Source organism: Musa acuminata, chromosome BXJ2-4, assembly GCF_036884655.1.
Source record: "Musa acuminata AAA Group cultivar baxijiao chromosome BXJ2-4, Cavendish_Baxijiao_AAA, whole genome shotgun sequence".
In the NCBI taxonomy this organism is placed as follows: domain Eukaryota; kingdom Viridiplantae; phylum Streptophyta; class Magnoliopsida; order Zingiberales; family Musaceae; genus Musa; species Musa acuminata.
The window spans coordinates 32,260,830-32,274,391 of NC_088341.1; the positions used below are offsets into that span (position 1 = coordinate 32,260,830).

At 40.0% G+C, this 13,562-nt stretch overlaps 2 protein-coding genes and 1 pseudogene across 2 annotated transcripts; 1 reads left to right on the plus strand and 2 right to left on the minus strand.

Annotated features, from left to right (window-relative positions):
* Window positions 1-399: 399 nt before the first annotated feature.
* On the plus strand, window positions 400-3,587 carry LOC135609121 (uncharacterized). Its single transcript, XM_065102212.1, has 9 exons — window positions 400-528; window positions 592-657; window positions 739-844; window positions 2,090-2,132; window positions 2,266-2,338; window positions 2,462-2,549; window positions 2,987-3,043; window positions 3,126-3,204; window positions 3,332-3,587. The coding sequence occupies exons 1-9, from the start codon at window positions 458-460 to the stop codon at window positions 3,343-3,345; spliced, it is 597 nt and encodes a 198-aa protein (XP_064958284.1). The 5' UTR covers window positions 400-457; the 3' UTR covers window positions 3,346-3,587.
* Window positions 3,588-3,950: 363 nt separating this feature from the next.
* On the minus strand, window positions 3,951-9,509 carry LOC135610346 (serine/threonine-protein kinase BSK1-like; annotated as a pseudogene).
* A 1,665-nt stretch (window positions 9,510-11,174) lies between these two features.
* On the minus strand, window positions 11,175-12,820 carry LOC135609122 (expansin-like A2). Its single transcript, XM_065102214.1, has 5 exons — window positions 12,352-12,820; window positions 12,155-12,264; window positions 11,884-12,062; window positions 11,663-11,795; window positions 11,175-11,583 (listed from the first exon to the last, which is right to left on the minus strand). Exons 1-5 carry the CDS (start codon window positions 12,803-12,805, stop codon window positions 11,335-11,337), a joined length of 1,125 nt encoding a protein of 374 aa, XP_064958286.1. The 5' UTR covers window positions 12,806-12,820; the 3' UTR covers window positions 11,175-11,334.
* Between the last annotated feature and the right edge of the window lie 742 nt (window positions 12,821-13,562).

The following is a 13,562-nucleotide window of genomic DNA, read 5'->3' on the forward strand; positions in this document are numbered from 1 at the left end:
CACCGTGTCTCGGAACAGATTCGGCCTCGAGCTTTATACTATTCCCATAAAAAAAGTGCTGTTTAAACTGAAATGTCAATCAAAAACATCAAAATCGGAACTTTTCTTACATCGCAATCTATGTTGAAGACCAAGTTTCACAGGCAAAACAAGTACATTGTCATATGAATTCCGCAGGACTTGTGCTACAATGATAGATTACGTCAACGAGTCACAGTTTCATGCCGGGCTGCACCGTCAAACTCTGCAGCTCGTGTTGCTGAATGAGATGCAAGCTCTTCTTCGCACCTATTTGGGCCTCAATTGGGCTTTCGGTCGGTTTGAAACCATAACGAGGCCTATTCTAAGCAACCCGGTCCGGTTCATATGAACCGGTTCATCGTCGTTCCCATGGGAAGCGTCTTACCCCAAACTCCCCTGTTTTGCTCGGTGGTTCCAACGGTGGGGTGCTGCGGCGATGGGGAGGGCGAAGAAAACCCGCAAATTTGCGGTCATGAAGAAGATCGTCAGCTCGAAAACCCTCAAGAAGTAAGCGAAACCTTTTCACTCTTCTCGGCCTCTCCTCCAGTCTGTGACCCAAACTTCCTGCAGGTACAAGGAAGAGATTCTGAACCCTAAGAAGAAGGATCTCGAGAAGGAGAATCTGCCCCGCAATGTGTACGAATTTCTTCATCATATGTTCTACGTTTTCGTCCTTGAGTTGCCGTCTAGCTTATTTTTCGATTGATGTTTTGATAGCCCGAGCGTATCTTCGGCGCTGTTCTTTAAATACAACACCGCACTTGGTCCGCCTTACATGGTCATCGTGGATACCAATTTTATCAACTTCTCCATACAAAATAAGGTGACCCTCGTTATAGTGTTTGCGTCCTTGGATGTTGATTGTTTTATCTGAACTAAAAGTGAGTAATTTGGTTTTCTATGCCTCAAAAGATTGTTTTTTTTAATGGTAAATGTCTTGATCATGGGCCAATATTTGTGGATCCTTTGTTTTGCAACGTAGTCGACCAAGGCTAAGGGCTCAGTTGTTACCTTCAGATTGTATGGAATCCCCTAGATCGGTTCCTTTGCAGTAGGTGGTAGTTAGTGTCTGTCTGCGAATCATAGCCCCTGATGGACATATGGGTGATATTGCTACTTGTTTTATAGCCATCAAATAATAAAATTGAATTTACAGTTTTGAACTGGTTTTTGTTTAGAGATTAGTGTCGACCGGCTAGGTTTACATTCTAATGAGCGGCCTTTAGTTCAGACATGGCAGGTTTTAGTGGAAACCAGGAAAGTAGATATGAATGAAATTATTCCAGTGTTGTATCAGCCCAATAGTTACAAGGCAAAATATATCTCGTCTTGTAAGCCTTAAGATTACCAATGCTACGAGGTTTTCATACTCGATGACTTTCATATTTGTTCCATCTTATCAGTTTTTGTTAGTAGCTGGTCTTTAATGCTGCCAACTATGTATTCCTAAATGACAAGTATGGTATTCCAATTTTCATGGAAATTTGATTGTAGTAATTAACAGAAGAAAATTAGCCTAATGATCTTTCTGGAAGTATAAGCATTCGACATGTAGTTTTTGTATTAGATATGGTCATATCTAGCAAAGATTATAGGGACTCAAAGTGTTTTTTGTATTTAATAATGCATATCCTTTTGCAGTGTAGGGATTTTTTAGAACCTTCTCTGAAGTTTGAAAACAGTGTCTTAGTGTTTCTGTTTCTTATGAAGGGTGATGGTTAATCAAAATGTACTGGCACCTGTTAATTTCTTTTGAAAAGACAAGTCTCATTGCTTCCTCACTGGCCTTTCTAAACCAAACAAATAATGATTGGCAAAGTCTATAGAAAAGCCTTTTATATAGTAATGCAGATTATTGTTCAATTCAATTTCAACTATGATTGACATATGGAAGAAAATAGGGCCTCAAGTCAGTCAACAATCTAATACTTGCAAAAATTTGTAGTTGAAGTTCATCATAGATGTCTCAGTTTCATCCCAAGTTTGTAAAACGTGTTTTTGCTGTAGGAAAATATGTTATTTTCTATTGATTCTTGCTCATGGCTGATTCCTTTTTCAATTGTTTTAGTTGGATTTGGAGAAGGGCATGATGGATTGCCTTTATGCAAAATGTAAGTTGGCTTTTGGATGACAATGGTTTTTCCTTTTTTTATTCTTTAGTCAGTCATAGGATTGTCTGGTTCATTTTAGCAGCTTGATTTCTTTTCTTATTTTTATTTTTATTTTTCCTTGTTTGTGTTGTAGGCACACCTTGCATTACTGACTGCGTGATGGCTGAGCTTGAAAAGTTGGGACAGAAATATCGTGTAGCTTTACGGTAATCTTTCTCATGAGTGCTTTATGCACCACTATTTAACTTCTTAAAAACTTCATTTTCCATGTACTTTTACCTATAATTCAAGTAGATATAAGATCAATTTTTTTTCTGTTTCTCCTACAGTATTGCAAAAGATCCTAGGTTTGAAAGGCTACCTTGCACACATAAAGGGACTTATGCTGATGACTGCATTGTTGACAGGGTTACTCAGGTATTGTAATACATATTGCACTTTGATATGGTAACTTGCTTTCTTACATTTGCTGTATGATTATCTTCGTTTCATGTAATTTCTTGTGCAAGTTATATGGTATACTGTGTTAAATTTCAATCTTTCACCTAAATTCTTCTGGAACTTAGGTGAATAAATGTTCTGAAACGTCAGTCGCGACACTTGATATTACAGTAATAGTGAAATTAAAGTATATATTAAATATTAAATTCAAATTCTAGACAGCTATGGAGATATCCTATTGTTATAAGTTGTTATAATATAAAATATCTCAAACAATAATATCTTGAATGACTACACTGTATTTTGGTTTTTTGTAGAGTATCAACTGGTTGTTGATATCTGAATTATGTATTGTATTGGTCTGTATCAATCTTGTTTCTTTTGTTGAAAGTTTCCTTTTCTTTTTGGAAAAGCACAAGTGTTATATTGTTGCAACGTGCGATAGAGACTTGAAGCGAAGGATACGCAAGGTATATGCTTTAGAGCGAATTTGCAGTTCAGTTTCTCGGCGACCTACCAAAGGTTTATAACAAACAATATGCATTTTTGTAGATTCCTGGTGTGCCTATCATGTACATCACACGACACAAGTACTCAATCGAGCGGCTACCAGAAGCAACAATCGGTGGAGGTGAGGGTCATTTTATGTCTTCAGTTAATTGACGTTGTGTTTTTAGTCGACTGCAGCTTCTTGTATTTTTACCACTAATAATTATTTAATCAATAAACTCGTAAATCCATATTTATGACCTGTGCAGCTCCAAGAATTTGATGAAGAGTTTCTACCAGTGAGAACAGAATCGCTTATTGCCTCCAGCAGAGTTTGCAATTTCCTGTAGGAACAAACAGAACCGCGTTGTTAGCCAGTGGTGTTAGTCTGGGATGTGCAAGTGATTATTAGAGTCTCGTGAGATTCTGTAATGGAAATTTTTTTGATTTGTCTGCAATGTTTAAACATTAGCATTATGCATCGAATTCAGAAAGGAATGAAAGTTAGATGTGCCCTTTTTCTGATGTGCATGTAAATTTCGGTCTATTGGTCCTTTTAAATTATGATTCAAAATTCAGATTTTTCAAGGTGTTAATGAGGAGGATCGATGGAGAAAACATCGGCGATTGAAGGGTCCGGGCTCAACTTACCACCTTAAAGCGGTTGCTCGATTTGACTGTTAATATTTTACTTAATAAAAAATATTCTTTTATTTGGTGAAGATCGATCGATGTGGATTGACGATTTGACAGATTGATGGTTGAGGACTTTTGTCTGTTTTCCCACGTCAACGATCACCTTCTCCAATTCTTATGCATCTTCCTTCTGCCATCTCAGCAGTTCCCATATCAACAGTGTAAGATAAGGTCGATGGAAATAGGCCAGATGGGAGTTATTCGAATTGGAAAGCGATCTGTCTACTAAATTACAGGAAATAATTGGCCATACACACAAGACCAAATGCATTGATTGATTCCATCAAAACACTATACGACACATCTTGCCAGGACAGATCACAGATTTCACATAGTGAGAAGATACAATTACTACAACATACAAGAGCTGCATCGTGGACCTCTGCCACTCTTCTGCCTCTTCTCTTCCAGTGCTGCTGCTTCCTGCAACATGTCGAGGGAGTCGTTCTGCATGTTCAGCTTGGCCAGCGCAACTGCTTGCATATAGAAAGCAGTAGGCCAATCAGGGTAAAGACATTGCGCCTGCATCGCGTCCCACAAAGCCACATCGGCTTGATCACACTTGAGATGGCACAGACTTCGCCTTGCATATTTTGTAGGTGAGATCATCGCCCCCACATCTATGAACTACAAGGGAAAATAAACAAGAACATGATCAAGATAAGGAATTCAGTCTGGAATTCTGAAGTAAGGCCTTGTGATACGGTGCGGTCTGCAATGGGCAACATGCATGCCACACTTTTGCGATCCAAGTGCAGGAGTGGAAGTTATTTGATGCATTAATTCAAGTTTCATCTTTAATTCTATAGCAAAAGAGGACCTGAGAGTAACACTGGATTGCTGTCTTAAAATCTTTATCACAGAAAGCAAAATCACCTCGCTTCCCTGCATATCCCTCATCTGTTGTGTCCATTCCTGAAATGATAGCTGATACCAGGGAAGAAAAGCTTAATGCATTATAAACTAAAACAGGCTTCACTATGCACAAAAAATTGGTCCAAACTATCCAAAACCTGTCATATTTCAAAATTGTATAGATACCTCATTAGTTACTTCATCAACTCTGTAGTGTGTCATTACTAAAATTTGATGGATGGCTATAAGGTCCATTCTGGAGCAGGCTTCCCCCATAGGTGAAAGAGGTTGATGAGGAGCTGGAGGGGCTTCTTCACGCTTCTCAATACCCAACATAATGTAAGATGGCACCTATGTGTATCAGAAAGCATTAGGCCATGCCAGAATAAACTTCAAATGCAAAATTTTAGTTTCAACCCTCTTATGGCATGATAAATGAGACAGAAGTTTGCAATTCTCCAAATTTAAATATCAAAATATCAATCCTTTTAGTGTTTCAGGGATGATTTTCATCTTAGAGATGGCAATCTTAACCTAAACTTGTTGGGGTCAACCTGATCCCATCGAGACCCAACCCATTATCAAAAGCCTTCGGTCATTGTACTGAAAGTGTCACTGCAAATTTACTCGAGTTAACTATGTCTTCTAAAGTAATCTACGGGTAAGCCTCTAGAAATCAAATGGGCCGTCACCTGCAAATGCTGATGAGCAAACAAGAACATAGGCTTCAGTTTTTGAGGGGACTGTACCATCCTTCGGTCTTCTTTTGGATGCCAATAGTTAGAACGAAACTGCTGTGTATTTAAGTTGCCAAAATATTATGCCAATTCGTAATAGAATTCAGATTTCAGCCCATGTTCATTCAAACTGGATAATTTATATAGACAGCAAGAGGACTAAATTGTGTATGCAGCTTTGAACAGTAGCTGAAAGAAGACCATACCTCTAATTTGGTTTGCAATGGTCCAGGTGTCACCACCAGCTTCTTTGAGTTGGGTTGATCCCTTGGTTCATAATGTAAGCACTGAGAAGCAAGGTAAACTAGTGTGGTTGCCTTTTCAATTGAGAAATTTCCCTCCAAATGTGAATCCATTAAGACTAAGATGTTTTACCTCTTATCATGTCAAGAGCCTGCAAGAAGCTTATTCTCATTAGAAATAAAAAATAATCGCATGCTTATATGTGAACAAAACTGTTCTATCAATGCATATAGTAAATTAGCAACATGGATTTATAAGTATCCTCTCTCTCTTCTCGCATATTTTTCTTGTATGCTAGTATATGCTTCTCAATGTATTACTGAAATATTAACATCTGACAGTTCTATGGGCACTATACATTTTATAACTTGAATCTACAGCATGTCAACATTTTACCGTGCTCACAGAGCTGATGAGGATATTTTATCAACAAGCATAAGACATGCAGCAAGAGTATAACTAAAAATCTTTGCATTTTAATGTACCATAAGGGACTTACACTCTTACCCGAACGCTCCCTGCAAAAAATGAAAGAAAAGCATACATGAGTTGGCGGAATGCATTTTCCACTGAGAAGATCCAAAACAACAGTACCAAAGCTAAACATCACAGTCTCTGGGGTTGCTCTTCCTGCAGAAATGAATGAGGTTTCAGTTTGTCTTGTGGACTCTTTCTCTACTGTATACATGAATTTAACTTCAGATAACCTATACACTTCAACAATTAGTTCAGGAGGATCTTAGTAAATCTCTTCAGTAAAAATAAGCAAGTACCATTTCCCAAATACTCTGGCAGTGTATATGCTAGGTTTGTGCTATAACTTTTGCGATCCCTGCTGTTCTTCATAAGACCAAAACATGAAAGCCGAGGATCCCCATCCTGAGTATATGCGGAGAGTTTCAATCTGTTCTTCAAGTGAAATTGCACTAAATTATTCCTTGTTGAGTCTGAAATATGACATATATTCATCAAGAACACAACAAGTACTATAGAAGATATTATTTGTGCCTTAATCAGTCAAATTTGGAGCTAATCTACAGCTTCAACTCAAGTAGCCATGAATGCCATTTATCTATGATATGCACCTTCTGCCTTATCATAATAGTGATTCAAATATGAAAATGTTCATATGCAATGCATATTGGTTACATCTCTGCATATTAAGCAATAGACATCAAAAAGTAAATACTGTTTCATGAGATAACTTAAGGTGTCTAAAACAGTTTTCCTTTTTCTGTTTTTATCCTTTTACATTTGCTGTTCTGCCTTGTAGGTCATGCATACACATTAAGATTTCATTGTTTTTAGTTTTTACCACAAAATTATCATGACGAAGATAAAGAATGTGTACAAGATTCACAGCACATTAGCAAATTAAGAGCTTTCTGCAATAATAACATAATGAGCAAATCTAAGAAGTTTTTCAAACCCACTTGTCCATGCATCTAATGAACATTAACGAATAACTGTGTTATGTTATCTTTCTAAGAAAAAGAAAAAGAAAAAATCTGTTACCTTCAAACATAGTCCTTAAATTATACAATCTGGCTGAAGACTCGGTTCTGATTGCAAATTTATTACCTTTGCTAACTTGGTTACACATGTATAAATCAATCATTAGTAATCTGCACTCGACATGTATAGAACACCATGTACTAGAACAATTAACCGACAGAAACAAACTCAAATTGATGCTTTGCTCAAAGCAGGGAGATCCGTAGGCAGGTTCTCATTGATAGTAAATTAGATGAAAAATGCACTCTCTAACAGCTCTTGAAAGCTTTGTTTCACACTATAGAGACTCTCTCATGCGATAGAAGCTTCACATCATGTTGACTCTACTATTGTCACCCATTTCATAAAAGAGCAACCTTGCCATGGCACCATGGTTTGCCCTTTAACAAATATAAGGTCGGTGACAAGTTCATAACAACATCTAGCATATATCATCTTAGTTTCTGAACTTTGCAAAATAAGAAACTACACAGTATCAAAAAACTGCAGTGAAGTTGCAAGGAAATTCACTAGAACAGTACATGCTTGTCTCAGCATCATCATCTTGGTCTTGGAGTACAAATTTGCGAAAAAAAAAAAAGGTTCTGAAGAACAAAACAACAACATTTCAGAAGAAAACATGCTTGTCTCAGAAACATTTTACATTTTTAGACGAATCAAAATTGATGCCTCATTCAACGAAGTCAACCTACAATATCAGTAATTCAGTTATAATAAATGAATATGTCACCTCATAAAAAATGACTCTGTAGGCATTTAGGTCATGATATAGTGGCCGTCCCTCATTGCTGCAGTACTCCAAGGCTTCAGCAATATAGAAAGCAACTCAGACGCATTGCCCATTCAATAGTTTGATTTTCCCCTGTCCAGCAAAACATAGGATAAACAAATAAGAATAGACATACCAGCATAAAACAAAACAACAAGGAGCTGTAACAATTCCTAAAATATAAACTGATTACATAAGATGTAAGATGTTGAAGAAATACAGGTTTCTATTTCATCAACAAGCCTGCTCATTTGTGTTTTATCAAAAAATTCTTTCGTCGACTTTATCTATGTGATAAACGAATTGTTGTTTGCTATAAAGAAAATAACAAATGCACTGGATTTTGATTTTATTTCAAATCAAACTCTTGCCATTTCTGCTTCTTAAAAGCACCAGGCTATGGCATCATTGTTTCCGGATTATAGTGGGGACCAATTTATATAGATCTGTCGCTCTATCATCGAAATTGGTATCTCCAATTTTGACAAACCACTCAAACCTTATTTTTCCCTAATAATGCACATGGAGTTCATACTTGACAATTAGACACTAGTTATCCTACTTTAAATGAAGGTAAGTTCTCGATGAAATCTCAGCTACAAGCGGATGATATGACAAACTCAGCGTCCAAATCCAGATAATGACTTTGCAACTCTACATAGAAGAATGCAAAAGGGTAACTTTTTGACTTTTAGAGCTGCCAGCAAAAAGAAATGTTCCCCAATGAGAGTTACAGCAATGACCAGTTCAAAAGGCATAACAATTAGCAGAGCTTCACAATTCGATTTGGGGGAGAAGAAACCATAGTGGGCGTACGTATAGTGTAAGAGATGCTTGGCAAGGGTATCATTGGGCATATACTCGGCCACAAGAAGCCTCTCCTCGCCATCGCAACAGTAGCCGATCAAATTCGCCAGCCGCCCGTGCCTCAATTTCCCGACTCCCCAAGCCTCCTCCTGCAAATCCCAGTAAAACATTTGTCTTGTTCCTATGAACAAATCGATCGACCGTTCAAGAAACAACAAGGCAAGATGGAACCCAAAATAAATAAAAATTAAGGGGGAAGAGTGAAGAATTGAGAGAACTGATTGGGATCGGGCGAGGCGGTCCTGGTGAACTTCTTGACGGCGATCCACTGGCGGTTCTGCAGCCAGCCCGTGTAAAAGACATTGAGGGCCTTGTCGCCGCTCTCCGACACGACGTTATGCGGGTTGAACCCATTGGTGGCCGCCTTGAGCTCGGCGAGCGCGAACTGGGAGAAGGTCGGCACCTCTCGGTCGCCGCAGGCTGAAGCGACAAGGACGTGCGGCGGCGCTGCTGGTGGTGGTGGTTCTGGTGGCTCCTATTCTCCGCCAGTTGGGTCTCCGGCAGGAGGGAGGAGTCGCCGCACTCCATCACCACCAATGACGACGACGAGGACTTCAAAGAGCTTCTCCTTTGGCGACGGAAACTGTAAGAGAATGGGAAAAAAGTGGGTAGCTTTTCGAGTGATAAAGGGAATAAAGATCTACTGATCTACTTCTCTAAGTGTGGTTGTTTGCTCTCTCACTCTTTTGTACAACTTGTATAATATATAAACTCTCTCGTCATTCCGTCGAATGAGTAAGCATTAACTGAATACAAGAAAGAAAACTGTATTAGGGGTACCGAAGACGACTGTTGCTTCCGCTCGTTTGCCTCATTATTTGTTCTTCTTCTTCTTCTTCTTCTTCTTCTTCTTCCGCACGTCTACGAAGATACATTGCTTGATTCTGAATTCCGGGCGAACGATGTTGGTCATCACACAGACGTTGATTCGTAGGAAACCAACACATGAACTCATAATCTTCCTAACATCACAAATTGAAATCCTTAATGCAACAAAACCTTAAGCTCCAGTCGATGGTGCTGCTCTCACTGAATCATGCTAGTTTCTGTTCTCTCTCCTTCGGGTCTGCAGTCTTACGTATACGAGGCTTTATCATAAGCAAGTTGTGATTAATGAATGCGTGCAGTCGATGTCGGGGAAGACGAAGAGTCCAGCTGAGAAAGGCACTCTGATGATGTCCAACTTTAGCTTTATCAATCTTGCACAGAATGATGGGATCAATCCATCCAATTATTCTGTTGAGGAAAATTCAAGATTGATATCCTTAACTATACGACGAAATCTCTCTATTTTATTGAGAGAAATTTTTAGTTCTGTTGAGAAAAATTCTCTCTGTATGAATAAGAAAGAGACACGTTAATGTATTCAAACTAAAGCTTCTTTAATAAAACTTCTTCAACAAAGCTGTATCTTCTATTCTTTCCAATATCATAATCTTTCTATCCCTTTTGTTTTATTTTTCCAATCACTCTTTTTATTTAATCTTTTAGATTTTCTCGTTTTGTTTCGCACTCTTCGTTCTTGTTTACCAATCTGGACTCTAATATAATTTATTAAAAATTCATCAATAATTAGTACGAGTCAAATCGATCAAGATAAACTCGAACAATTTAAATTGATATATTGTGAGTTAAATTAGATTGATGGATCAAGATAGATTGATCAAAGGTGGCTTTACGAGCCGATCATAGTTGTTGACCCGAAGGAAGAACAGAGCCAAATGTTGGCCACTTCTCTCTCTCTCTCTCTGGCGACGAGGGCCTCAACGAACAAGTAGCCAACTTCAAAAAAAGAGTAGGTAGTCTCATCTCATATCTCCACCTAAAACTAAGATTCTGTCATCGAACAAGCAGCCAACTTCAAAAAAATAGAGAGTAGGTAGTCTCATCTCATATCTCCACCTAAAACTAAGATGCTGAGCGTATGTTCTAAACTCTTTAAACTTATGGTCAAGCTTTCCGACAACAGAATCACATGGAGATTTGACCATAAACAAATTGGTCTTCCCTTGAATCATCAACTAGATTGCATCAGCTTTTGTCTTCAGTTGCTACGAGATATTAGTCAATCGTTGTCGGGAAAGTAGCACAAGTTATAACCGCAAACACTCCCGAGGGCTGAGTTCGGCCACTAGAATCTCCACATCCAGTTTCTTGTACTCACAGGAAGTTGTGTTCATGAAGGGATCCGACGGGCTTCACTAATCTTCTATCTTTTCTCGGTCAAAGCTATCGAAATCAGTCCACTATGTATCCTAATCACAATCGTCATTCTTTCACACTACATTTCTTTTTTCTCCTGCACATCATGATTTTAAGATCAGAGGTTTTCTTTCTTCTTTTCTTTGGCGTAGGACGACTTGCATGGATCTCAAAGTCTTCGTGAGGCCATCATCGTGACAATAATGGCCTCAGATCATGACCGAGACATTGTATTACCTCAGTACTATGTATTTCGTCAAAAAGAGAAAAAAAAGTTACAATAATCGTAAGAGAGACCCCTCGAATTAGGGAGTTGAAAATCCAATGAGAAAATTATACAGTTGACTTGGGTTAGTCTGTCGATGAAACGAGGAGCTTCGAGCATGCATCACTTCCAGCCTTCCGTGTGGCCGCTCAAGCATCCGTCTCGAGCAATGTCAGCGATCTGAACCCCTAAGTCGTAGACCGAGCCGATCTTCCAGTGAACCGGCAGGACCTCTTTCTGAGCCCAAACCCACTTCCCGTCGTAGCCGCCCGTCACCACCATTCTCAGCTGCAGCGGGCCGACCGGCGCTCGGTCGGTGCTCCACACCGGTCCGTACTCCCTGCTCATGAATTGCCAATTCGACGACCCGACCTGTGAACAAAAAGCGCGGCATTAATACCACTCCGGTCCCGTATGAACCGCCGGCCCAAATCTCAGGCTGCGACCGTACCTGCGCCACATCCACCGCCACGATGTCAGTCTGACCCCCCTGGTGGAGGAACTTGATGGTCAAAGAGTTTGGCCTTTTGCTCTTCTCTTCCACCCTAATGGACAAGTTCTTGTTGCTGTACTCACATGGAATCCTGCTTGCAAGAATCAAGAACATTCTGTAGTTCCGATACAACATTGCTGCCTGACATGATGTCGAAAGAAACAGTGCCCAACTTTTACCTTTTGTATTCCACATCCACGATGCCAAGTTTCTTCAGCGATTTGGCCATCCCACGTCGTGCCATGGCGACATAAGCCGGCCTGCTGAGAACCAAGTCGGTGTCGTTGCTCTTGTTGAGGTCCGTAATGATCACTTCGACCCCTCGACTGCTGCATATCTTCGTGTTCTTACATCTCACCTGCTTCAAAGAGATCTCAAGATTATTGCTGATAAACAAAAAGGATGAAGATTCACAAGAGTTATATGTATAATCGCGCAAGTAAATCTGACCTGGAAACATGCTCCGCAGCCAACCCCGCCTCTGTAAAGAGCAGAGCTTGCAGCAGCAACGTAGCCTCCGCTGAAGCCCAAAGCCATGGAGCCATATCCACAAGCCCCAACTACAAGCATAAAACCAATCTAACTTAGTTGCTTCTGCTTTTGGAGCACCGAAGTAAAGAAACACAGTTTGTAGTGCTGCGATATACCAGATAAAGCGGAGAAGGAGGTGAAGTGGGCAGCCGTGGCTTGATGCACGCACCCGCCACAGGCCGTAGCAGAGGAGAAAAGATGGAAGACAAGAAAGAACAGGAAGACAGAGCCACCGCCCATGTCTTGGCTTGGAGAGGAGGTGGAGGAAATGGTGTATGCGAGCTGATCATATAGAGGGGGGGAGGTGGAGGAAAGCACCGGGTTGCTGATGCAGCGGTTTGAAGTAAAATCCAGGGTGCTGCCCCACATCAAGAACAGTAGAAAACGAACGGCCACAGGGTGGACCAAAGTACACGGCGGTGCGACACACCAATCGCCGGTGAATTGGTCTTTCACCCCCATACGCGAGAACAGAGCAGACCCCTGTTTGACGTATAAATCACTTGGCGTCTTCTCAGAACCACGTTTGAACTGTTCCTCCGGTATCTCTTTCGTAGGTAAAATTCTCATGGGCGATGTGATCTACTTGGTCTAAACCAGACTGCGATTAGGAACAAAATCTGCTCGCCGCCTTGGTTTTCATGTGCACCACCAGTGCTGGCTATATTCATCGATCCTTTTCAGCTTACTCCGGAAGCAACAATCCTTGTCGAGTCTCAGTCTACGTGTGGGTTTAAGCCGCTGCCCACAGTAGTGTAGAAAATCTGTAAAAGATTTCAATTTTCTTCTTCTTACACGTTTGTATCTGAATCAGTTCCTCCGATCATTTCATAAGCTTGGTTGGTGAGCCAACGCAGGTAATGTTTCCAGTTGGCTTAATCCAATTGATGCGCTGGCTTTGACCAAGTCAAAATATATTTTTTCTATAACTAACAACGTCACGTTAACTGCTAAGTGGGGTGGATAAGCGCCACGAATGGATGACGGGAGGTGAGTCAAGCGATAAGAACGAAGAGTTGGCTTTCTTTCCGCGGCAAAAGTGACGGATCTGTCATATGCGATGCATGTGCGTGGAACACACGAGAGGGCAAGTCTTCCCGGACTCACTACTGCTCATATGTTGGGGCCAATAAAGAAGACAAAACAATCCATCTCGGTCCGTCTACATTAGCATATTGAAAAGAGTGATTAATCGCTGCCGTCGATTGTATATGCACGAAATCATATGGAGCACTGAGATGGATTAAAAAAAATTATGACATATGGAGTATTGAATTTGTAAAAATGATAAATATTAATTTTTTTTCTTCAAATTATATAAGATATA